The 25,628-nt window shown below is 41.2% G+C and overlaps 1 protein-coding gene across 1 annotated transcript in view; it reads left to right on the top strand.

The window, feature by feature from the left end:
• Nucleotides 1–25,628, top strand: part of LOC126272470 (mitotic checkpoint serine/threonine-protein kinase BUB1-like) — a 213,779-nt gene that overhangs the window by 150,016 nt on the left and 38,135 nt on the right. Inside the window, exons 13-14 of the mRNA XM_049975348.1 lie at nt 2,998–3,404; nt 4,684–4,856. Coding sequence (XP_049831305.1) covers nt 2,998–3,404; nt 4,684–4,856 — 580 coding nt within the window. The remainder of the gene's footprint in view (nt 1–2,997; nt 3,405–4,683; nt 4,857–25,628) is intronic.

Below are 25,628 nucleotides of genomic sequence, written 5' to 3'. Positions count from 1 at the left end.
TGGTGGTGAGTCCTGAGACTGGTTTGATGCAGCTCTCCATGCTACTCTATCCTGTGCAAGCTTCTTCATCTCCCAGTACCTACTGCAGCCTACATCCTCCTGAATCTGCTTAGTGTATTCATCTCTTGATCTCCCTCTACGATTTTTATCCTCCACACTGCCTGCCAGTACTAAATTTGTGATCCCTTGATGCCTCAGAACATGTCCTACCAACTGATCCCTTCTTCTAGTCAAGTTGTGCTGCAAACTCCTCTTCTCCCCAATTCTATTCAATACCTTCTCATTAGTTATGTGATCTACCAATCTAATCTTCAGCATTCTTCTGTAGCACCACATTTCTAAAGCTTCTATTCTCTTCTTGTCCAAACTATTTATCGTCCATGTTTCACTTCCATACATGGCTACACTCCATAAAAATACTTTCAGAAATGACTCCCTGACACTTAAAACTATACTCAATGTTAACAAATTTCTCTTCTTCAGAAACGCTTTCCTTGCCATTGCCAGTCTGCATTTTTATCCTCTCTACTTTGACCATCATCAGTTATTTTGCTCTAGAAATAGCAAAACTACTTTAAGTGTCTCATTTCCTAATTTAATTCCCTTAGCATCACCCGACTGAATTCGACCACATTCCATTACCCTCGTTTTGCTTTTGTTGATGTTCATCTTATACCCTCCTTTCAAGACATTGTCCATTCCGCTCACCTGCTCTTTTAAAGTCCTTTGCTGTCTCTGACAGAATTACAATGTCATCGGCGAACCTCAAAGTTTTTATTTCTTCTCCATGGATTTCTATACCTACTCCGGACTTTTCTTTTGTTTCCTTTACTGCTTGCTCAATATACTGATTGAATAGCATCAGGGAGAGGGTACAAACCTGTCTCACTCCCTTCCCAACCACTGCTTCCCTTTCATGTCCCTCGACTCTTATAACTGCCATCTGGTATCTGTACAAATTGTAAATAGCCTTTTGCTCCTTGTATTTTACCCCTGCCACCTTCAGAATTTGAAAGAGAGTATTCCAGTCAACATTGTCAAAAGCTTCTCTAAGTCTGCAAATGCTACAAACGTAGGGTTGCCTTTCCTTAATCTTTCTTCTAAGATAAATCGTAGGGTCAGTATTGCCTCACCGTGCTCGAACATTTCTACGGAATCCAAACTGGTCTTCCCCAAGGTCGGCTTCTACCAGTTTTTCCATTCGTTTGTAAAGAAATCGCATTAGTATTTTGCAGCTGTAACTTATTAAACTGATAGTTCGGTAATTTTCACATCTGTCAACACCTGCTTTATTTGGGATTGGAATTATTATATTCTTCTTGAAGTCTGAGGGAATTTCGCCTGTCTCATACATCTTGCTCATCAGATGGTAGAGGTTTGTTTTATATATATATATAAAAAAACTTCCACATGGGAAAAATATATTAAAAACAAAGATTCCAAGACTTACCAAGCGGGAAAGCGCCGGTAGATAGGCACAATGAATAAAACACACAAACACACACACAGAATTTCGAGCTTTCGCAACCGGCGGCTGCTTCGTCAGGAAAGAGGGAAGGAAAAGGAAAGATGAAAGGATGTGGGTTTTAAGGGAGAGGGTAAGGAGTCATTCCAATCCCGGGAGCGGAAAGACTCTTTGCCTTTAAATATGTCTGCTTGTGTCTGTGTATGTATGGATGGATATGCGTGTGTGTGTGCGAGTGTATACCTATCCTTTTTTCCCCCTAAGGTAAGTCTTTCCGCTCCCGGGATTGGAATGACTCCTTACCCTCTCCCTTAAAACCCACATCCTTTCATCTTTCCTTTTCCTTCCTTCTTTCCTGACGAAGCAGCCGCCGGTTGCGAAAGCTCGAAATTCTGTGTGTGTGTTTGTGTGTTTTATTCATTGTGCCTATCTACCGGCGCTTTCCCGCTTGGTAAGTCTTGGAATCTTTGTTTTTAATATATATATAATCATTTTTTTGTTAAATTATGAGACAGAATTGCTGATCAATACTTACCTTCAGTAGATGTAATACCTGCACTGCAGATAGGTACACACAAAAGTACACAAATCTAACCTAATTTTGTGAACTAAAGTTTCTTCCTAGGGGAGGACAGAGGGACAGGTTAGGGAAAGATAAAAAGGAAGGGCAGGTCTCTCAGACCCAAAGATGAGAGCCACCCAACTGTTTGTTACTCACCACAGTCTCAAAACAGGAAAGCTAGGATAGTGTTGTATATTTGGCACTGCTGATATTCCAACTCCTGTGAGTATTGGCTAACAATTCTGTTTCTTAGTTTGTTTTCTTATGTCAATTCTCCTTTTGATGTAATTAATGTTCGTCTGTTTGCAGATATGAACCTGCTGACTTGGCACACATTGAAATTCCCCCAACACAAAACCACAGCATGCCACTGGAGGCACAGCTATTAATGGACTGGAAATTGGCTTTGCCATTTCATTTTAGCTCTTCTACCAGCAAGCTGTGGTATTGTGGTGCAGGGATGTCAGTGTGGACCATGACTGCAGAGATTTACTTACGAACAAACAAAAATTTAAATATATAAGCTTCACTAAAGAGGGAGCAGCACATGTGGTGAGGGAGATGACCATTCCCAGAAGTATGCTCCAACTTCCATACAGGAACACTAGGAGTAGGTTTCCCATCTGTCAGTGCAACGTAGTAGGCTGTGATTTGTGTAGATTTTTTTGTGTGTGTTCATTAGGTTAGTTATATTAGTTCTTAATTTATATTTTCCATGTAGTGTTAATATGTTTAGTGAAAATACATGCCTGTGTCACCAATTATCGAAAATATACACTGCAAATGGGCCAGAATAGCTTTGAGAAACAGCCTGATGCTCCTTGATTTGTAGACAATAGTACAAGCTGATGAGCTTCCTCAAATATTTAAGCTGAGTATTCAAGATTTATTATTAGTTCTCAAAATTTATACACATTTATGTCTTATGCATTATGAAATTTTAATATAAATGTCTCTCTCTTGTTCGTAGCATTGGAAATCCCCCAATCCATGCAAGAACTAGTGAAGAAAAAAAACTGAGAAATATGGCAGAAGAAATTCAGCAAGAGGCAAATTTTACATCACATCCAGTCAGTAGTGAAAGCAAAGAGTTACTGAATCCATTAAAGGATGTAGCTTATATTAATAAATCACATGCTGTCAGTGAGGTACAAAATATCTGCCCTATTACAGAGCAACGGCATAACTCTCAGAGCAGAGAATTATATCTAGGAAATTCCTATAGAGACATCAGAGATGACATAAATCCATTTGATGATGTCTTGATCAGCCAGCTTTTACAGTACTCTGGCTTTGTGGAGAGAAATAAAGGAGGCTGGATAAAAGTTCTATGCAAACCTACCCCTCGGATAAGGCTTCCATTTACACTTAAAATTGGTAAGTTTTCTAAAGTATAAAAGTTCACGTCCTATTTTTCATTCCACTCAGTGTTTTGTCTATCAGTCCAACTGGGTCCTAACAGTCATTATTTCAAAAACTAACTGTTCATTAGTCCTAATAATTCTTGTCAAAAGTTTCAGCACAATGTTTGGTGAACATATTAGATGTGACAAATGGTATATGAAGTCTCTCTAAGAATTACCATATTTATCGGCATAATTCTGTTACCTTTTTAGAGATTTAGTCAGTTCTGCAATCTCACCGAAACGTGAAAATATGTGAGTTGCATACTACTGCACCCTTTTCAAATTAATAGTCGACAGAATTCATTAAACAAACTGGCTCTGAATGCATTTCAGCCCAGGTGGGCCACTACTTTCAGGCTACTACACCACTTCCTTGAATGCTTTGCTCACAATTAGAGGGAAAGAGAACGATATGCAGAAAAAACTGATTTCTTTGTGATAGACATGTATGACCGACTGCACAGTTGCTTGGATATTTTAATCAGTTGAGCTGATAATTTTTCAGAACATCTTTTATGTACAGCTTAATGCTGGTCCATTCAGTTCCATTGCATGAACTCATTGGGAAAGATAACCTTAAAATATGTTAAACAAGACAAAAACTGAGGCTCATGTTGTGGTATATCACCCTGTAACAGTTGTTTTAATGTAATGACATGACACTTTATTTCAACATATATTCATTAACATGTCTATATAATTAAAGTGCTTCGTCTTAGGTGAGCTCAGTCTGATAATGCAGTGCACAAGGCATATAAATCTAACAGTATTTCTCACAGAGGCTTAGTAAGATAAGTAGGTCATCCTTTGAAATATTGTTCAGAAAAATGTAAACACCAGCTATGCTAGACATCTGGAAATATATCTTTTAATATTATCCTATTTGAAACAAAAAGTGCCTAACATACGAATTACTGAAAAGAGAGAAAATATGACTGGCAGAGCCTGAACTGAATAACAGTCACAGGCACTAGTTTTGGAACCTTCATTAGGAGACACAGAAACAAGAAAGGACTGTTCTCCAAAGAACACGTTTTACTGCTTTTATAAAAACCATCTTTAACTTTTTTCCTGGAATTGACATGAATCAATCAAGAATGAAGCATTATCTGCCAAAGCCAATTATTCATATTTCAAAACTGAATCTGAAAATTTCGCAAGACTGTACAGTTAAATATAAACATGTAGCGAACTACATGTATGTTATCTTTTCTTTCTCCGTTGTAATACTTGTCATCTCTGATTTTCAGATAATGATATTTATCAAGTGATAAAAGAGATAGGAAAAGGTTCTTATGCTCGAATACTGTGTGCAACTGATAATAATGGTGAAAGAGTAGCTCTGAAGGTTCAGAAGCCATCCTGGCTTTGGGAAGCATATATTGAAGACCAAATTCAGCATCGCATAAAAGGCAAAAATCTGGTAAGAAAAAGCTGTTTACTTGCATTTTGTTATCTTAATAGCTGTCCTTATGATATGCTCACACTGAATGGCTTGTTCAATTTGTAATTTCATTTGAAATGTTTCAGTCCGATGATTAGCATTTATTGATAATACCTATTACAGTTGTTTGCACATGTGCATAAACCAGATTCTCAGTAACTGAAGTAATGCTTCAGTGCCAGAGTGTAGCTTAAAGAGAAAGGCAGGTGTGCCTTATCACAGATATTATCATAAAAATTTTGAAAATATTTGGAAGTAAACAATAAATGAAGACCTGCCTTGTGTCAATGCTCTTGCCCTTCCTTTAAGACCCCCCCTGTGCTGGCAGGTTCGCGGCATTGGGTCCTGTCTGTTTTGCAATGCGTAAACACCTGAGTTATTTGTGATCTGAGGCTTTCCTGGTGAATGTGCTGTATCCAAAGTTCTCGGGTGTCCAGCCGGATCCGGATGTGCACATCATTTCCGGAACTCGACAGATTTCATTGGCCACCTGAAGGAGATGACAGTACAAGAATCCGACATCACGGTCAGCTTCGATGTCATCTCATTCACACGTGTCCCGCTGGAAGATTCTCTCCACTTAATCAGTGAGAAATTCGGGCCTGAACTGACACAACTGTTCAGGCACGTGTTAACAGCTATTTACTTTGTCTTCAGTGGTCAATACTACGAGCAGAACGACGGAGTAGCCGTTGGGAGTCCGCTCTCCCCAGTGGTGGCCAACCTGTTCATAGAGAGTTTCGAAGAGGAAGCACTGGAAGCTGCTGAACTGAAACCTGTATGCTTCTTTTGCTACATCAGGATGTATACGATCCTGGACAACCGGGAGATCCGGGAAAAACCCGGGAATTTTGTAGAATTCTGGGAATTTTTCATTGTTTTAGTTTCTGCTTAGATTATTGTAACTTTGACTACTAAGAACCAATACTCTAACAACGAATATTACATATCTCGCTACTACAGAATAATACTACGGCAATAAAACACGAACGAGAGAAAAAAACGTAAAATAAAACCTAAGTTGCAAAGGAAATGCGCCATATACAGGAACAAAACACAGTGCTCATACATGCGTCTGCCAACAGCAAAATGTGTCAAGGCTTTAGGAAGACTATGCAATGTTTCATAACAACAAATTGCCTTCGATGAGCGTGACGTCACAACTGTTTACATTAGATTCGTTTAAGCGGTTGCTGGTGAGTTTATGCGCACGTGTAGTTGAGTCGCATATGAGTAGTACCTTCTCCCGCTTCTGGCCACAGCAGTGTGGCAGTTAGCTGTTTAAGCAATCACAGTAAGCAGCCAGATGCTATCCAGAAAAATTTTACTGGTGCACCTAAGATGGCAGATTCACATATGCGCAACAGGCCCGAAACTAGGGAGCGTCGGCAGTTTCAGTGGGGGAGGGGGGGGGGGGGCACCAAATTCATATTATTGAAGAAAAAGACATTGTTTCACATAAGCGCCTAGCATCCAGCGCATGCTGGTGTATCGATTACTCATATGATTTTGAACACATCCCCGTTGCTTTTTGAACTTTTTTGATCAAATTCTAAGTTGATTTCTGAATGAATCGTAAACTGATTTTTGAGTGCGTGCATAGTGCACGTGATGTCTCTCTCAGGGCAATCCCCACCGCATCTAAAAAAAAGCTTTCCTGCAGACAAAAGGTGACGGGTCTATACAAGCTGAGTGAATGAAGCCGAAAGGGTGAATGACAATCGCTGTTAAAATTTATATAAAAATTACGTACTGCTACTTTTCGATTTCGTGCTTCAGAAGCTAGAGAGTATGAATGAAATGTGAAATTATTTCCTAACATAAAACTTTTTTTCTTGTAGTAGGCCTAATGGGCTTTTTATTTGGTACTTCGTGAATTATATTCTGTCATGTTATAAAAATGACCATTTGCGCCAAAACAGTCTCGTTTATTTGGCGTGTGTAACAACTGCTGCAATATTAGGCTGGCCTATTTCATTTTATCTAGCAGACAGTGTCAAAATACAAGTAATCAGATCGTGAAACCACACCAGTCTTGGGTACTGTTTGTATTAACAACTTTTCTGTTATTAGACAACGACATTTCATTTTTTTCATCTACCAAAACGTTGACGAACTTTGATGGCGTAATATATTCTTTCCCAGAAAGGAAAGTATGCCATATAAAGCTGTGGCAAGATAAAGAGGAAAAAAAGCTAGGACTTAAGGATTGAAGAAATGTGTACTATCTTCCTTGTCTCTTGTCTTTACTCGTTTTATGTATCCTATATATAATTTTATGTCACACAGAACAGCAAATTATTAGCTAATAGGCAATAAAGACTGCAAATTTTCTGAAGAGTTCTTGTTCTCCCGGTTACAAATAATCCCATCCACTATTAATAGCGAGACTTTTTTAAAGCGGGGCAGGATGTCAAACCAGCCGACTGGGAGCCGGAGAGACACCACAGGACATTTTAATTTCTACTGGCCAGAATATAGTTTGATAGCACCCATTACAAAATATTACACGTTTGAATTTCACAGAGCGAAATACAGATAATTGTGATGGAAGAATGCTGTGTGAAGAGGCGTGGCACTGCACTTTGGCACACTTAAGACCAAATAACATGTCTTACGTTTCCTCGATCATATATATTTTATGTATCAGACTCTTCAGAAAGATGTGCGCTACAAAATGAAGGTATTTTTGGAAAGTGGGTTTTTTAAATTTTTGGCGTCCTACCTCTAATGCTCGAGGGATGGGGAGCGCCACAAATATTGGCCCGGTTCGGAAATATCGTAGATCCGGACCTGATGCACAGGGCAGTCTAAGTTGTTGTGGGGAGGTTGTAGCCTCCACGTGACCCGCGTTTACGTTAAGTGATTTTGCTGTTTCCTCTTCTTTTATTTCTCTCTCGTCAAATGAAAACAAAACAGATTTCTGTGGTTGGGAGCTAACAAATTAATTAAAATACATACTCATAATTACAGAAGGCTAAAATAAGTTATTAGTTTCAGATTTTATTTTGTTTCTACCTTTCTGACAGCCAAACGTTAATCACCTTGCAGATCAATGAAGTTATCTTCTTCGGTTTGTTAAAGAAATTTGACTTTTATTAATTCTTTCTGCTGAGGCAGTCAATTTATTTGAAACGAAGTGTTTAATTCCACACTATTGCCTAGTTTCAAATGTTCGCTACATTTCAAGTGAGATAATGTGGTGCTGGTACTCCAAGAAAATTTACATCTGAATCTAGACATACAAATGTGCATTTTAAGCCGAATTATACATTTTAGTAGGGTTCACAAAATTCCCATGCTCTTGGAGTATCCTCTAACGTCTTAATGTTTTACACGTACGAACGTACGTGCTTCCTGCATCATCGTAGCTGCGCAGGCACGGCGACGCCTGTCATCTGGCGCAACTGCTGAAACGAATCTATTTCTAACAGATCGTGGGAAAATATTCCAAATGGTTGTTTGAAAAGCGTTACTTTCAAGTAAAGTAAATTTCCTTTTACTCAAGATGAACTCTGTGCGCGAATGTTCGATGAATTTATTAAACCACAGAGCTTTTTACTCTAATTCAAATTTCAAATCTTTGAGAACAACCATTTAGAATATTTTCGAGCCCAGAACATCAGACACTTATGTCTGAATACTATACATTGATGTCGTTGTTAAAAAATTTACTGGCACATTTGTGTGATGTATCTTAAAGTGTAACACGCACAAAAAAGATTGACATTACGTGTGAAAGCCTAGCTTCTCTTGCAGCTTATTAATCTTAGAGGCCAATATTATAGGGTAAGTGAAAGATTTTCTTTTCTTTTAGCAACACTATGTATACTAATTTAAACCATTACCTTTCCCTATTTGTGTGTTTGCGCTACTTAACAGTGGTGTTGCTATTGGCTGACTACATCACATGTCCCTATGCTCTGAATATCTGCTGTCATCGGCTGGTGAGATTGCCTGACATGAGATACGACCGGCTTACAAAAGCGCATCACAATCTCGATTTCAATGATTCGGAAAGTAACATGCGGTATCTGCTGGAATTCGAATTTATACTTTCGTGGTACGAAATATGCAGTGTACATGTTGTTGCTGCACATCAGACATCTTTACAAAATATGTTTTTCCCCCTGAGTTTAGTTTTCTAAAGTGCCAGGAAATTCTACGCCCATGTATAAAACCACAACCATTGAAAGGATTGATAAATTTTACAGTTCCAAGGAAAAGTATACTTTTACTTAACACAGAAGTGTATTTTCATCCGGGAGAAAGCGTATTTTTAACTGGGAAATCTGGGAAAAATTCGGGAATTTTTTTCCCTCGTCCTTTCCTGTACATGGATGACACATTTGTCATCTGGCCACATGGACAGGAACAGGTACAGATTTTTCTACAACATCTAAATTCGGTCCACAGTAACATTCATTTCACCATGGAGACTGAGAAAGATGGAAAGCTACCCTTTCTTGATGTCCTTGTGGAACGTAGGTCTGATGGCTCACTGGTCACAGCGTGTACCACAAGCCAACACACACTGACCTGTACCTACATGCCACAAGCTGCCACCATCCAGCGCAGCTTAATGGAATGCTCAACACCTTATTACATACAGCACACTCGATCTCTGATGAACAGAACTTGACAATGGAACTCAAACACCTGGAGACCGAATGGGTATGGCAACCACCAAATCCAAAGGGCCTTCCGACAACAGAAGTGCAGCAAAAACCGAGATGAAGAACAACCCGAAGAAGAGAAGCAAGCTCTGGCCTTTCTGTCGTTTGCTGGCAACGTGTCGTCAAAAATAGGGAGACTGTTGAGGTGACACAAGATTGACACAGTCTTCTGACCACCAGCAATGATTCGTGACCTACTAAGTGCAGCAAAAGATGACGTAGGCCTTAAGAAAGCAGGCCTATACAAAATAAATCCCGTGCAGCTGTGGCAAATCCTACATCGGCCAAACAGTTCGCACGGTCGAAGACTGATGCAAGGAACACGAACGTCACACCCGCTTACGCCAACCCAGCCATTCGGCCATAGCAGAACACTGTATTGAAACTGGGCACAGAGCAAAATTTGAAGAGACAAAAACCCTGACAGCCACAAATGCCTACTGGGGCAGTATCTACAAGGAGGCCACAGAAATTCGCGTAACGGATAACCTCATCAACAGGGACACTGGGTTTCAACTTAGCAAGGCCTGGAAACCATTATTAAACACCATCAAAGAGCAACGGCGCGAGTGGACGTGAGATCCTTCTGCCACGGTGGACGGAGATGAAGTGCGACTACCACCGGGCGTGGCTGCAGCTACCCCCACCCCAGCCCCCACGCAGCACTCCACCGGCCGGCCCGCCAGGGTACTACTCGGGACCCCGCAGACATAAATACCACGGACACAACGCAGACAGATCATTCCATCAGCACCACCTGATGATGGCGGAACGGTTATTTGCCAAAATATCACGGAACTTCGACGATGCTGGACACCCGAGAACCTTGGATGCACCTGAGTTATTGTAAACAGTTTGCTGCCGTCCTCACTGGCTGCCTATGGCTCCTGCAATACTGCACCAACAAAACTCAACATGCATGGACATCAATGTACAGTATTCACAAAACATTTTCGTGTTTTCAGTACTGGCTTGAACCACAAGGTTCAGAGGCTGCGATTGTACTCTGCAGTGCTTAGCCCTCTGACTCCATGTTCATTTACCCTACTAGATCTTCACTTCCACTAAAAGGTTAGATCTTCATTGTGAAAATTAACAATCAATTAATTCTCATGATAATGTATAATGAAATGTACAACTATATCCACAATAGTACTCCACAATTTACACTTTCGCTCTTATTTCTCTGTCATTCTACCCTTGAACAGTACATAGTAAAGAAGAACACTTAAATCTTTCCATGTGAGCTTTTATTCCTCTTGTTTTGTTGCAATGATCATTTCTGCCTATGTAGGTGGGTGACAACAAAATACTTTCACATTTGCAGAAGAAAGTTGTAGATTGAAATTTTCTGGAAAGATCTTGTACCGACAAAAAATGCCTTTGTTTTAACGATTGCCACCCCATCTCCCGTATTGTATCCTTGACAATCTCTACCATATTTTGCAATAATACAAAATGAACTCCCCTTCTTCAAATTTTTTTGATGCCCTCCATCAGTCGTATCTGATACGGATCCCATACCGCAGGGCAACAGTCTAACGGAGGATGGACAAACACGGTGTAGGCAGTCTCTCTAGTGCATTTGTTGCATCTTCTATGTATTCTACCAATAAAATGTGGCCTTTGGTTCATCTTCCACTACACATTATCTATGTGATCATTGCAGTTTAAGTTGTTCATAATTGTTATTTCTAGGTATTTACTTGAAATGACAGCTTAGATTTATGTGATATACCAAGTAACAGAAATTTAAAGGATTCCTGTTAGTACTCATGTGCATGACCTCACATTTTCCATTATTTAGGGTCAATGGCCAGTTTCTGCACCATACAGATATCTTGTAAAACTCAATTTGTCATTGGTTTTGATCTTCTGATGACTTTACTAGATAGTAAATGACAGCATCATTTACAAACAATCTAAGATGGCTGTTCTTATTGTCTTCTGAATCATTTATATAGATTAGAAACAGCAGAGGGCCTATAATACTTTCATGGGGAACATCTGATATCACTTCTGTTTTACTTGATGACATTCTGTCAGCTAGTACAAATTGTGACCTATGCGACAGAAAATTACAAATCCAGTCGCACAACTGAGATTATATTCTATAGGCACGCAATTAGATTAGAAACCACTTGTGAGGAATGGTGTCAAAAGCCATTCTGCAATCTAGAAATATCAGTCAATTTGTGATCCTCTGTAGACAGCACTCATCATTTCATGAGGATGTAGAGCTAATTTCGTTGCACAAGAATGATATTTTCTGAATCTGTGCTATCTGTGTGTCAATAGATTTACTTCTTTGAAGTAATTCATGATGTTCAAACACAATATGTGTTCCAAAATCCTGTTGCAAATTGCTATCATTGATATGAATCTTTACTTCGGCAGATAACACCTGTTATTTTGCTCGAGTATTGATGTGACCTGTGAAACTTTCCAACCTTTATTTATCTTTCATCAAGATAGCAATTGTGTGAGATTGCTAAGTATGGATCTATTTCATCAGCATACCCTGAAAGGAATCTAATTGGTATACAGTATGAACCAGTGGACTTGCCTTTATTAAGTAATTTAAGCTGCTTTACTACACTGAGGATACCTACCTATCACATTGGCTGCAATTCTTGATTCAAATTCTGGAATATTCGATTTGCCTTCTTTGGTGACGGAATTTTGGAAAGCCGTACTTGGTAACACTGCTTCAGTTTGCACTGCCGGCTGCGGTGGTCTCGCGGTTCTAGGCGCGCAGTCCGGAAGCGTGTGACTGCTACGGTCGCAGGTTCGAATCCTGCCTCGGGCATGGATGTGTGTGATTTCCTTAGGTTAGTTAGAACTAATTAGTTCTAAGTTCTAGGCGACTGATGACCACAGATGTTAAGTTGCATAGTGCTCAGAGCCATTTGAACCAGTTTGCCCTGTCATCGGTAACATTACCATCACTATTGCACAGTGAAAGTAATAATTGTGTCTTCCTGCTGATGTACTTTCCAGGTATCTTTGAATTTTCTGATAGAATTCATATTGAGTTTTGGTGTGGAAACTATTAAGAGCATTTCACAATGAAGTCCACGCTAAATTTCAAGCTTCTGTAAAGAAATTGCCGTGTTATAACCAGGAATTACACAATAAATATATCACCTTTCTACGGTTTATTGACACAACATTGATACAAAATAATTCGGTGCGGAGATTTGATAGTGGTAGATACCACACCCCTTCCCCCTAGAGGTAGCATCTGCCGCGAATGACACCACATCCAAGGGATCCCCCTCTGAGTCCTCAGCATTGTTGGTGACTTGGGGCAGAGGAGCATATAGACGAAAATGCCCTGGCAGGGGGCAAAGGTTGTATGGTGTGCACCTCAGCAGCGGAGCTGGAGGAGCCAGAGAGTTGTCTTCATCTTTATTTGAAATTGCCCATGGTTGCTGATTGGGCAACATCTCGTAGTCTGGAAAGGGCAGCCTCTGGTCTAGGCGATTTCTGGGATAAGTCGCTTGTGTTGGAGTGTGGTATTGGTCAGTTGGCTGTGGGTAAAAGGCATATATAAGTCTGGTGTTACACTGTCTGGGTGGCTTGGGATAGGATGAGAATTAGGGACTGGTAATGATGGTGTGGGAGGAGGATGAAAAAATCTGTTGGGAAACTAGTCAGGGACGAAGTTGATAGCATGTCGCAGAACCACCCTCTGTGGAATGTGGACACTGAAGACCTTCCAAGCCCCCGTGCCGGACAATTGTTCCCGGAATCCAGGCTTAATGCTGGCCAAATCCTTTCGCCCACACCAAGGTCCCAGGGCAGGACTTGGAAGCAGGCAGTGGTGGTGCTGGCTGTGGCGTTGGCATGAGCAGGCTGAAGAGGGTCCGAGGCTGCTGTGTGTGGAAAAGTTCTGCTGAACTTTGTCTCTGATGGGTGTGGACCTCCAACTGACAAAAAAAAAATGATGCTTCCATGGAGTGATCGTGGAGGTATTTCTTCATGTGAGATTTGAAAGTGTGGGCTATCCTCTCAGCTTCTCCATTAGATTGTGGATGGAAGGGGGCGCATTGGAATGTGGCGAATGCCATGCTGGGCACGAAAAGTGGACCATCAGCAGTTACGAGCACATGTAGCAGATCTCCAATCCCAAAAAATTTTTCTAAGGCTGTGATGGGATTGGTGGTTGACAGATTGCATCGTACAATCTCAAGTAAGCATCAACCACTATCAAGAACATGACGTTAAACACTGGCCCTGCAAAACCAATGTGTACTTGCTGCTAAGGGTGAGCACATGGTGGCCAAGAAACAAATGAATGTCGTGGGGCTGCCTGCTGGTTTTGGCAGGATAGACACGTCATTCAATCTCCTTGTTCATGCCCAGCCAGTAAGTGAACCTGCGAGTCAGGAGTTTAGTTCAGGACCCAGTGACCTTGGTGCAATAGTTGCAGGATGTGCTGACATAAAGAATAATGAATGACTGCTTGAGGATATCCCTCATCGGAAATGAGTGGAATTACTCCATCGATCCACATGAGCTGATAGCGAGCATTAAATAACTGACGGAATGCTGCAGAAGGCTATGGAGGCTGTTGTTCAGGCCGTGCATGAAGTATGTGACTGGACTTGTTGGAGTACCTCATCATTACTGGTTGCATCTGCGATCCTTGAGCTGGTGTTGGGAAGAGAATCTATGCTGGCTACTGCTTCTTCATCAATGTGGAAACACAGGAAATCTTCTTTGTTGAACTGTGGACCAGGTCCCCATGGAAGGCGGGAGAGGGCATCAGCGTTGGCATTCTCAGTCGTGTTGTAGAAAACAAAAACTTGGAACTTCTGTACTGCGAAGATTATGGCCAGTGCGCGCTCTCTCTCTCTCTCTCTCTCTCTCTCTCTCTCTCTCTCTCTCTCTCTCTCTCTCTCTCTCTCTCTCTCCCCCTCCCTCCCTCCCTCCCTCCCTCCCTCCCTCCCTCCCTCCCTCCCTCCCTCCCTCCCTCCCTCCCTCCCCCCTCCACCAGCTCACCCCTCCCCCTCCACCGGCTCCCCCTCCACCCTCTCCACCCGCCTCCCCCTCCCCCCTCTCCACCCGCCTCCCCCCTCTCCCCCTCCCCCCTCTCCACCCGCCTCCCCCCTCTCCCCCTCCCCCCTCTCCACCCGCCTCCCCCCTCTCCCCCTCCCCCCTCTCCACCCGCCTCTGCCCCTCTCCCCCTCTCCTTCTCTCTCTTCCCTTACCCCTCCCTCCCTTCCTCCCCTTCTTCTTCTTGTTTTTCTTTTGGGGGGGGGGGGGCGCGGTGGTCTAGCAGTTCTAGGCACTCAGTCTGGAACCGCGCGACTGCTACGGTCGCAGGTTCGAAACCTGCCTCGGGCATGGAAGTGTGCGATGTCCTTAGGTTAATTAGGTTTAATTAGTTCTAAGTTCTAGGGGACTGATGACCACAGATGTTAAGTCCCATAGTGCTTAGAGCCATTTGAACAAATTTTTTTTTTGGGGGGGGGGGGGGTAGTGAGTATTTGCATTGTGTGTCAGTCAATGTTTTTGATGCATAGGCTGTTGGGTGCTCAGAGCCACTCGCCTCACTGTGTGCCAGGACTGCTCAGACTCCTGTATCAGATGCACCTGTTGCAATAACTATAGGCTTTGTGAGATCAAGATGTGCAAGGCCTGGGGATTTCAACCTGTGGAAGGCATGTTCGTGACCTGATGTCCACTAGAAAGGCACTAATTTTTTCCGTTTAACTGGGACAAGTGAATGGTTTCTGTTGCTTCTGTCGGTAAGAACTTCTGATGATACAATATTTTTCCCAGAAAGGAATGAAGCCGCTCAAGGATTGTGAAGCATTTGTTTATATGTCTTCGACATGTTTATCCATTGGATGAATGTCTGAGGTGGAAATGATGTGGCTGAGGTACTCAATCTCCGGCTGGAAAAAACAACATTTTTCTTTTCTGCATTTTAGGACAGCTTCCCTTAAGAAGCTGAATAAAGATTTCAGATTGTGAAGGTGTTCCTCCGTGGTTCTCATGTTACAATGATGTCATTTAAATAGTTAATGCATGCATCCACTTTGAGTACTAATTTTTCCAAAAACCGTTGAAAAATGGCGGGAGCAGTTGCTATACTAAACATTAAGCATTTCAAATGATAAAGCCTATGCAGCGTGTAAAGTGTATGAAACTGTTGATATTCTGCATTGAGTGGAAGTTGGAGGATACATCTGCTAGGTCTATTTTAGGGAAGTAGTTTCCACTTTTCAATTTTGGCAGTAATTCTTCCAGCTTAGGAATGGGGTATGTCTCACTCTCTGATTGGGAATTGACAGTTACTTTAAAATCGCTGCACAGTCAGATATTCCTTATGCCTGTCAGACTATTACTAATGGGGTGGCCCATCGACTAGAAGGAATAGGTTCTAAAACTCAAATTGTAGTTAGGCAATCCAATTCTGAGAGCTAACAGAACAGTGCCGGCTTGAAAGTAATGAGGCCATGCATTGTGTTTCAGTGTGATGTTCACCCAAAAATCCTTTGCAGTGCTGAGTTCTGGGGTGAACAGGTCCTCATAATCATGGCAAAGTGTCTCTAGGTCCAAGTACAGAACATCTTCGGATACCAAATTCACAGAATCGTCTATTGAAAATCCAAATTTCTGAAAAGAGTCCAGTCCAAATAAATTCTCAGCGGAATCACTGTTAACAAATAAGAACGTAATGTGGCAGATGATATTATGATATGTCGTTGGCAGTCTGACTTGACCACGCACTGGAATGGTATGTTTATTATATGCCATTAGACATCTCTTTGTCTCTTGCAAGGGAGGAGCTCCAAGTTTCAAATATTTACTGTAATTCAGAATGCTCACAGTTGTATCAGTGTCTACTGGTAATTGAACTGGTTTCTCTGCAATTTGCACTTCTTCGAAAAGCTTATTGGAGGCCTCTTCATGGTCTACAGTGGCCACCAGATTAACATCCATCTGTTGGGCAGGAGACTTTCTTGCCTGGAGGGACTTACGGCGTATAGAAGCTAAACGGCCACTGGAAGAAAAGTGTTGGTAATAAGCTCATCTGCCAAACCAGTCTTGACATAGATGTTTTTTTAAAACAAGATGGCAATCTTTTTGGTACCCAGGACTGGTTTGATCAGCTTAAGCGGCATGGAGGACATTGTTGGTTAATGTTATAACATCCCACATGTACTGTTGCTGGATGTAAATTGCCATTAGTGTAATCATTGGCTGCTGGCTTGAATGTGTTTACATTAGCGGCTGCTAAGTTGATCCATGGCTCTTGTTGCTTGCCTGCTGCTCAGGATACTTCTAAGCATTGTGCTAAGTCCAAACCATTGCCTAATGATGGGCCTCTGAGTTGAAGTGCATAATGCTGGAAATTCCTGTTGAATGTAGCCCGGATGGTCATGTCCTTGATCATTTCTTCTGGATAGGATGCCTTACTTTTATGGGTAACAAAATGACTTGGCATACTGGACATGGCATTATCTCAGCCGCACGTAATAGCGCACCACTGCTTGGTGCGGAGGTTTAACAGTGGTGGATACCACAAGCCAATGTTGGGGACTTTGCAGTCTTTCAAATTTGCCAAGTTTTTTTCATTGTTTTCTGTAACAGTGTTCCAACCTGTTTTGTATACCACGAGGGACCAATTCTTTTTAATTAAGTTATTTTCTATAAATCTCCTCGTTACTGTCAATACTTACTGTCGAGACTTGCAACTCAGTAGCCCATTGTCTATGAATCTGGTTCGGCTGTTTCTTGCATTGGTAAAATACTACCCAGGAGGAAATAACATATCTATGCTGTTTGTAATATTTAGTCAGCACCGAATGAATATTTGAAGAAGTGAGCTCTGAAGGCTTAGATAATGGGGCCAATTTGCTAAGTAGGCAGTAAATCTCAGGTTTTGACAAAGACAAAAACAAAGATTTCATGAGGCACCTTGAATGCGTGGAAATGCTCCAGTAATCTTGATTCGTAGGCTTCCCAATCCTCTAAAGCCCCATCAAAGAAAGGAAAAGCCGGCACTTGTGAGTTTCTTCCATCTGCAGTAAGCTTTGAAGAAGTGGTTACAAGTCCATTGACTTGCTAAGCCTAGTGAATGTTTGAAGTCCAAGCTCCAGTACAGCATTTAGATTCTAAGCCCAGAGTGGAGCCAAATTAACATCAAACAGCAGGTCCACCATAGTGTAGCTTTTCTTAGTTGTGGAGTAGAACATAGCATGATGAGAACTGGCTTATAGACATCAGTAGTAGTTATTGGAGCTGGTGGTGGGAGTCGCTATATATTATGGGCAGCCAATTGTTGGACATTACGGATGGCCATTGGCTGTGGTTTGAAGCCTGCCCGCGGTTGGATGAGGGCAGCTTATGATATGTATCTCAGCCGCGCATAATAGCGCACCACTGCTTGGTGCGGAGGTTTAACAGTGGTGGATACCACAAGCCAATGTTGGGGACTTTGCAGTCTTTTAAATTTGGCAAGCTTTTTTCATTGCTTATGTAACAGTGTTCCAACCTGTTTTGTATACCATGAGGGCCCATTCTTTTTCTTATTAAGTTATTTGCTATAAATCTCCCCACTACGGTCAATACTGTTTCTTTGAATTTTGGCCACACCAGGTATGCACTTACATAGTTCAGAAGGAATAGAGGCTATGTCTTAGGAAGGCATCAACTGAATTACTGTCTGCTTTTTTAAATAGATATATTTTGCAATTATCTTTTGCTGGGTTTGTTATGGGATTCAGTCTCGTTAAAATGACCTCGTGGTGTCTAATCCCTGCATCTGTCATAATGCCTCCTATTTGCTCAGGATTATTTGTTGCTAAGAGATCAACTATATTTTTGCAACCATTTACACTTCAAGTGGGCTCCTAAACTAATTGCTCAAAATAAATTTTGGAGAAAGCATTCTGCACAATTTCAGATGATATTTTACATCTGCAACTTATTGAAAAATTATGTTAACATCCCCCTAACCACATCATCTTGCAAATATATGTATATTGCTTAACACCTCACCACACTTCTCAGTGTGCTCATGGCCTGTTCAGTAGGCTTATAACCTCTTAAATACTAGGAAATGTGTTTATTACTACTACATATGTCACAATGTCATCCACACAACAGATATGTTTATACTTCAAGCTTTCCCCTTACAAATGAGAATGATACTCTAAAGATCTTTTTCTCTCCCTGCAGTATCCTTAACAAATCACTTTTAACAGTACCTGGTCTGGCCCAATTAATCTCTTATGTATGACATCTCTTTTGCCTAGACAGTGTTTTAAAATCCATTGTTTTGGAACATCATTCGGAACCTTGTCCCTGCCACAACAATATGCCTTATACTTTCCTACAAAACATATTCCCAAACCTATCCTTGCAAATGAATCACATATGGTACTACCACTCACAATACATCAACCAATAGTTGCACTTGTTTCTCTCACTTTAATGTCAGTAACACACACTATTGTTCCCGAAATGCTCAGTTTTCTGGTACCCCTGCTCACCCAAAGGTGCTATGTTTTACAAATTAATCCTTAGTAAATTTGTATGCAATTTAACTGGTTTGTTCCTTAAGACAGGTACACATTTGCAACAGTATTTTACTGGTGACAGCTTGCCCTACCTGGAGTTTTCTCCTTCCAAGTTTCACCATTCACCACTGAAGGTCAGTTCTGGTATGACAATCAGGCAGAAAGTTTTCTCTCCAGTTTTCCTCATGCACTTCAGATATATTAGGACCATCACACATCTCAGACTGCAGCTGTGTTGTAAACAGGAGTTTTCTCCTTCTAACTTTCACCATTCATCACCGAAGGTCAGTTCTGGTTTGACAATCAGGCAGAAAGTTTTCTCTTCAGTTTTCTCATGCCCTTCAGCTATATTAGGACCACACACACCTCAGACTGCGACTGTTTTGTAAACAGCTCGGAGTGCATGTCAGCAGCTTGTTCTGCAAGGCTGTGACCAAGTGCTCACACTGCTGCAACATTTTCAACCTGAGGCACACACTCTTCAAAAGATTCTGCCTTGTCACCCCTATCATTATCATATCCTTTTCCTATGTTCATGAATGCACTAAGCAGATTCAGAAAGATGTAGGTTGCGGTAGGTAATGGGAGATGAAGAAACTTGCACAGGATAGAGTAGCATGGAGAGCTGCATCAAACCAGTCTCAGGACTGAAGATCACAGCAGCAGCAGCAACAATAACAACATGTTCATCGTGCTTCTGAGGAAACATATGCATCTGTACCATTTCTTCCACATATCTTTAACACAGTTATCATCATCAACAGCTTCCCATACATTCTCCATAGTATCTGCACTAGCATCATTGTCTGCAGTTCTGCTCTGCATACCACAAGAATCAGTGGCACATGAATTTCTCTGTACATCTGGCCCAGGTTTCACGGCCTCTTAAACAACACCCATTATCACACAGTGGGTTAGGTACTACTACACTTACATCACCCATGTTGCTACCCACACACTTATTTACTTTAGTTCAGCCCACCCTTGCTCTGTCTGGCACTACAGCTACCTCAAGCTCCACAATCCCACATATAGGAGCTAATACTTTTACGTTACTCCTTTTAACATTCACAATGTTAGTACCCTGTATATTGCATGAATTCTGAGCAATTTGCACAACACTAGTACCCTGTTCATTGGCCATCTTAATTTTCCCACTTAAAAGATCGTCATTTAAGCTAGACACAAGCCTGTTGCTCTCCGTTTCAGCTTTCTCCTTCTCCCCCCTCTATGCTTTATCTGTTTCCCTACTTTCCAACCTTTTCAAAATCATCTTATTTCTCACATCCTTAGGCCCGTTTTCAATCCATCAGTGATAGAGCCTTCTCTGTCTCTCCTTCACATACTCCCAAGAATTGAGAAGCACTATTTCCTTCTCCCTCGCCTGAATGGCTTCCAATCTCTTGAACAACTTTGCACTGTCCGCTTGCATCTTATCTACTTTGGCTACTATGACATGGAATTCCTCCTCAATGGTAGACCCTTGTAACCTGCTCTTGGCAGTACTGACTATCAATCACACACACACACACACACACACACACACACACACACAAACACACACACAACCAAGATACTTAACCATACCATTATCCTGAAATTTCTCACTATTTTACAAGCTTATGTACCAAGCTGTTTTCCTTTCTCAACACCATTGCCCATTTTAAATGGCCCAGATCAACACACATTTCCTACCATTTTCAGACCCACCTTTCATGAAAGCTCTATTTAATAAATACAACAACACAGCAAAACAAAATCAAATTAGGGAAGGAGACTTAACTGAACACTTATGATAACACTTCTTACTGTAACTGTAACTACAACTACTCTGCCTGACTGGCTGCTCATAGCTATTACTTACACTTTGGGAATAATGAATATTTCTTGACAGTACTTACCTTTCCCTCCTGAATCACTACATGTAATTACTGTCTTATATAATCCTAGACAGTGAGCCACGCCCATTATTCATGACAACATGTATTCCAAAACTAACCTTCCTATTTACATATTTACAGAACATTGTCTGTGACTATCAGCCTCATACTGAGCTTAGCAATACTCTTACACATATGACAAAAAGAAAGCATTGACTCTCCATGATGCCCACAGTAGAGAGAGAGAGCCCCACAGTACTTCTACAAAACTGTAACCGTGCAATAGTCAAGTCATCTTCATCTATTGACAGCAAATTTAGGCATTTTTGATCCATCTTCTGTTGCCAAGTGAAGTTGACCTGGGAGTGAAAGGCCACTGGGCTGTGGCAGTAGGCTGCGATAAGGGTGTTGGTTGGTGGCAGCTTAGTAAAATAACATTAACAAGTCAGTCATTTCATTACAAGCCATCCAGCTACACTCTGACACCACAGTATAGCGACAACACCTCTCTGGGTGCAAGGCACACTTGGCGTATACAGTACGGTGACAGTGGACAATTAGCCAGTGGATCATGACATTTGCATCTGTAAATGGTGACTCTTGCAGCCAGCTAGCAGCATGCAACCCAGTTATGAGTGTGTGCAAGTGACACCAGCAGCACAGACAATGAGCAGAATGCTTACAGAAAATGCTAAGCACCTGGTGGGGAATCCTGCCTCTATGGGTGGTGGCGCAAGGCACCATGTTCCCTGCTCCATAATACAATGGGAAACAGCTGCCCTGAGGGCAGGAGTTGAGCTGCTAATGGAGTGAGCCTTGAAGTGACTGACTGGACTTGTGGTGGCTGCTTGCTGGTCCATGCTGCAGCAGTGCTTGGTGTAGCCCCCTCGTCATTGTAGGTCTGGCAGGCTGTGATGTATTTGCTAAGAAGCCACAGCTATTTTTGCAACTTAGTGACTCATTGTTGTGCCATTACATTGCTTCCAGACGACATTTCTGTGGCCCGTTGGAGGAGAAATAGTATGGTCTATTCTGTAATACCTCTGCTTTCTGTGCTGGGAGATTCACAAAATCCACATAGTCTGATTTTCCACCACCTGAAATACAGCACCCAAAGAATCCTCACCCAAAGTAACAGCCCACCCAAACCATTGCACCATACCCTTGTGCTCCCCCCCGAAAACTAGATTTTACCAAAATATGAAGCATCAGTTTTGACTATCATCTAATGCCCCCCCAATGGATACGCTATATTTAATAACTTCTCCACATACATTTAAAAAAAATCAAAGTACTACTGTTCATCCACTAACATTGGTTTTGTGTGCGGCATATTTTACAGAGGACTCATAACAAAAGTAAAACATTAATGCCACTGCAAAGTGCATACTGAGGCTCAGTCTCTCAATCTGGGTACCATGCTGGATTGGTCTCCACAAATTGTCACAGTGACATCGCCACATGTAACCATCGGATGACTACTCAGACAAAGTCTTGTTCTGACCTATCTCAACACAACATACATGGATGTTTACAATACTCTCCAATTACACCCAACTTTTATAAAAATTTAATAACCAACTGCTGATACTCCATCTCATGCCACACCTCAGTACTGTTAAATATTATTGAAGAAACAGGAACAAATAAAACAATGAAAAACCAGATAAATAAAACAAACTATTGATAGCTTAAAAACACAGTAATACACATTGAGTCTCGATCTCTCAAAGCAAGTTACATGCCAAAGAAGAATTATATATTCAAAGGGAAAATCAGTTCATCCATTCCAGTTTACATAAATAGTTTTATTTTTGTTTGGCATTTAGCAGGAAAAATACCATACAACCACGCATAGTATAAATACAATAAATTGTGAAGATTTGTTATCAATATGATCCTTAATATTCATTTCCTGAAATATCTAGGTTTTATGTGAAAGTGAGCTATACTGTAATTTGTGAAGACGTCAGTTTAATTATCACAAGTAATGTGTATCACATGCACATATTACAAATGCATCTGTCTGAATATAAATGTTACACTGCATCTCTGCTATAAGTGTCTGTTTTGACTATCAGAACTGAGGCATAGGGGTAAGTGAGGAGGAAATGATATGATTGTTGAAGTGATGGCATGGATGATGTGTCGACTTTCATGTATGAGGACACAGAGAGAACATTTCTATTAATATTAGCACCATATCAGTGTGAACTACAGAAAGACAGTGTAAACTATGCATTGTACTTTCGTTCCTGGATAAACTAAGATAGTTTTTGTGTGTGAAAGGAACACTGACTGGTGAAACAATGCATGTGCATGATGTGAGATTTGAACATTACGAGGACTGTGTCAAGTCACTGAAACTGTTCCTCAAATACCATGGAGTAGGATACTGAATAGGCAACTGTAATTTGTAAATGTGTCAGAGCCACGTGTTTCAAATTGTGGGACACTCTGGAACTGCAATCCCACATCATCTATTTCATGACAAATACAGTAACAAAATACGAGACACATCATTTCCTGAAACAGGTAGGTGATGAATCTGGATATGATATTTTCAATGCAGACTCATCAAATACCATCTTGGAACCCTGCAACAAGATAAGGTGCAGTCAGAGTGGAGCTTTTCGAAACAGGTTGCTAAACAGACTCAGTCTCTGAGTTGAAAAAGTTGTACATTATATGTTTGCTCTTTTTAAAAATCCCTTTACGCTTTTAATAATGTCTTCAATTGACAGTATTGTCACATATTGCTGCAACAATACTGACATGCAAATGTAGTATTTGCTTCACATCCTTCCATACAGCTTTTCTGTTGATTTTTAAAATTGTAGTCACACATGCTCCTAACCATTCATTGCATTTGCCTTATCCCACATATTCTCCTTTAATAAATAATTTACATTTGGAAGGGGACTGGTTTACAAATGGCTATTATACTATGTTAGTGCAAACCATGCTTTGTTCTGATTGGTCAAGAACTTATGCAAACATGTTCTGTGACTTCATTTTTCGTAATACCACAAATACGTGTGTGTGTGTGTGTGTGTGTGTGTGTGTGTGTGTGTGTGTGTGTGTGTCCGTCAAAAGGATGGATGACCATCAACAGTGTCACATGCGCTTGCTTCATGAGACACTGCAGAGAGGTTTGCCATTTAAACCAGGATATTGGTGCAAAGTCTGGTGATGAGGAACCTTACACCTCCACCTCTCCTCTCCTTGCCAGTCATATACTGGCAATGAAAATTTTTCCCACCACCAGGATTCAAACCAGCTTACCCCCGGCTTGAGTGCCACCTCACAAGTATGCATTAATGACCTCAGCGATGAAGGCGGGTAGTGTATTTTGGAATGACTGAGTGCATTCCGGGTGCATACATACTTATTATTCAATAACATCAGTACAAAGCACTGGGGAGACAGAGAAATTGTTCAAGGGGCTGTTAGCCACACTGTTGTGATCGGTGGTTCCCCTACTCACAAATATACATGCACGTACGTCGCTCGGGTGCAAAGTTCATGCAGTCATTTGATTTTTTAATGCAAAAGGTATTAAACCGATTGAAATTCATCACCAATTTTTGAAAGTGTATGGACAGTCTCGCATGAATGTGAAAAATGTTTGCAAGTGGTGTGAAGAGTTTATAGCTGGTTGTACTCAAATTCAGTTGGCCAGTTGCAATGACTGAAGAAATCATGCATAAAGATTGGAGGATCACAATGGATACTCTTTGCAGTTGGGTTCCTGAGAGATGTCTTGGGGCACCATCCACAGGGCTTTAATGGAAAAGTTGAAATATCAGCAGGTGTGTCTAAGGTGGGTACTGCATATGCTAAGAAGAAGAAACAAGCAACAATGAGTTGATTCTTCCTGTGAATTTCCTCACCTCTTTGGAGACAAAAATCGACAACTTCTTGGGCTCAATTATCATGGATGGTGGAACTTCACATTCCACTTTGCACCAAAACAACAGCCCTGCAAATGGCGGCATCTCTTGTTGCTCAAGCTGCAAAAATTCTAACAAATCCAGTCTGCCAGTAAGTCATGGCAACTGTGTTTGGGGACCAGAATTGGTTACTGTTGGTCAGGTTGCTGCCTGCTGGGTCAGCTATAGATGCTGACAAGTATTGTGAAACATTGGAAAAACTCAGAAGGCAATTCAAAATGGAGAACAGAGCTGATGAGTAAATGCAGAAGCATTCTCCACGACAGCACCCACCCATGTGGTGTTTTTCAAACCATCAATATCCTGAAAACCTTTCATATGAATGTCATCACCTGCCCACCACACAGTCCAGACTTGGCACTAAGTGACTACCACATGTTACCTACACGTAAGGAACATTTGTCTAGATGGTGGTTCTGGTGCAACAATGAGGTGAAAGGTTAGGTTCGGCGCTTCCTGAAGGACATGGCACTGAGCAGTATGACACAGACACTGTAAAACTGCCACAGTGCCTACAAAAAGGATTGACTGAAATGGCGATATGTGAAAAAATAGAGCATTCTTCAATCTTTAAAGTGATATAAATATTATAGGGAATAAATGGTTGTTTATATAAAAATATGTTGTTCTCATACTATGTATTTCGGGGAGGGGGGGATTATAATGGCAGAGAATAATGCATATTTAGTTTTCTTGATACTGC

Source organism: Schistocerca gregaria, chromosome 5 (genome assembly GCF_023897955.1).
Source record: "Schistocerca gregaria isolate iqSchGreg1 chromosome 5, iqSchGreg1.2, whole genome shotgun sequence".
NCBI classification, from domain to species: Eukaryota; Metazoa; Arthropoda; class Insecta; order Orthoptera; family Acrididae; genus Schistocerca; species Schistocerca gregaria.
The sequence above is the reverse complement of the archived record's forward strand: the minus strand, read 5'-3'. Positions and strand labels throughout refer to the sequence as shown.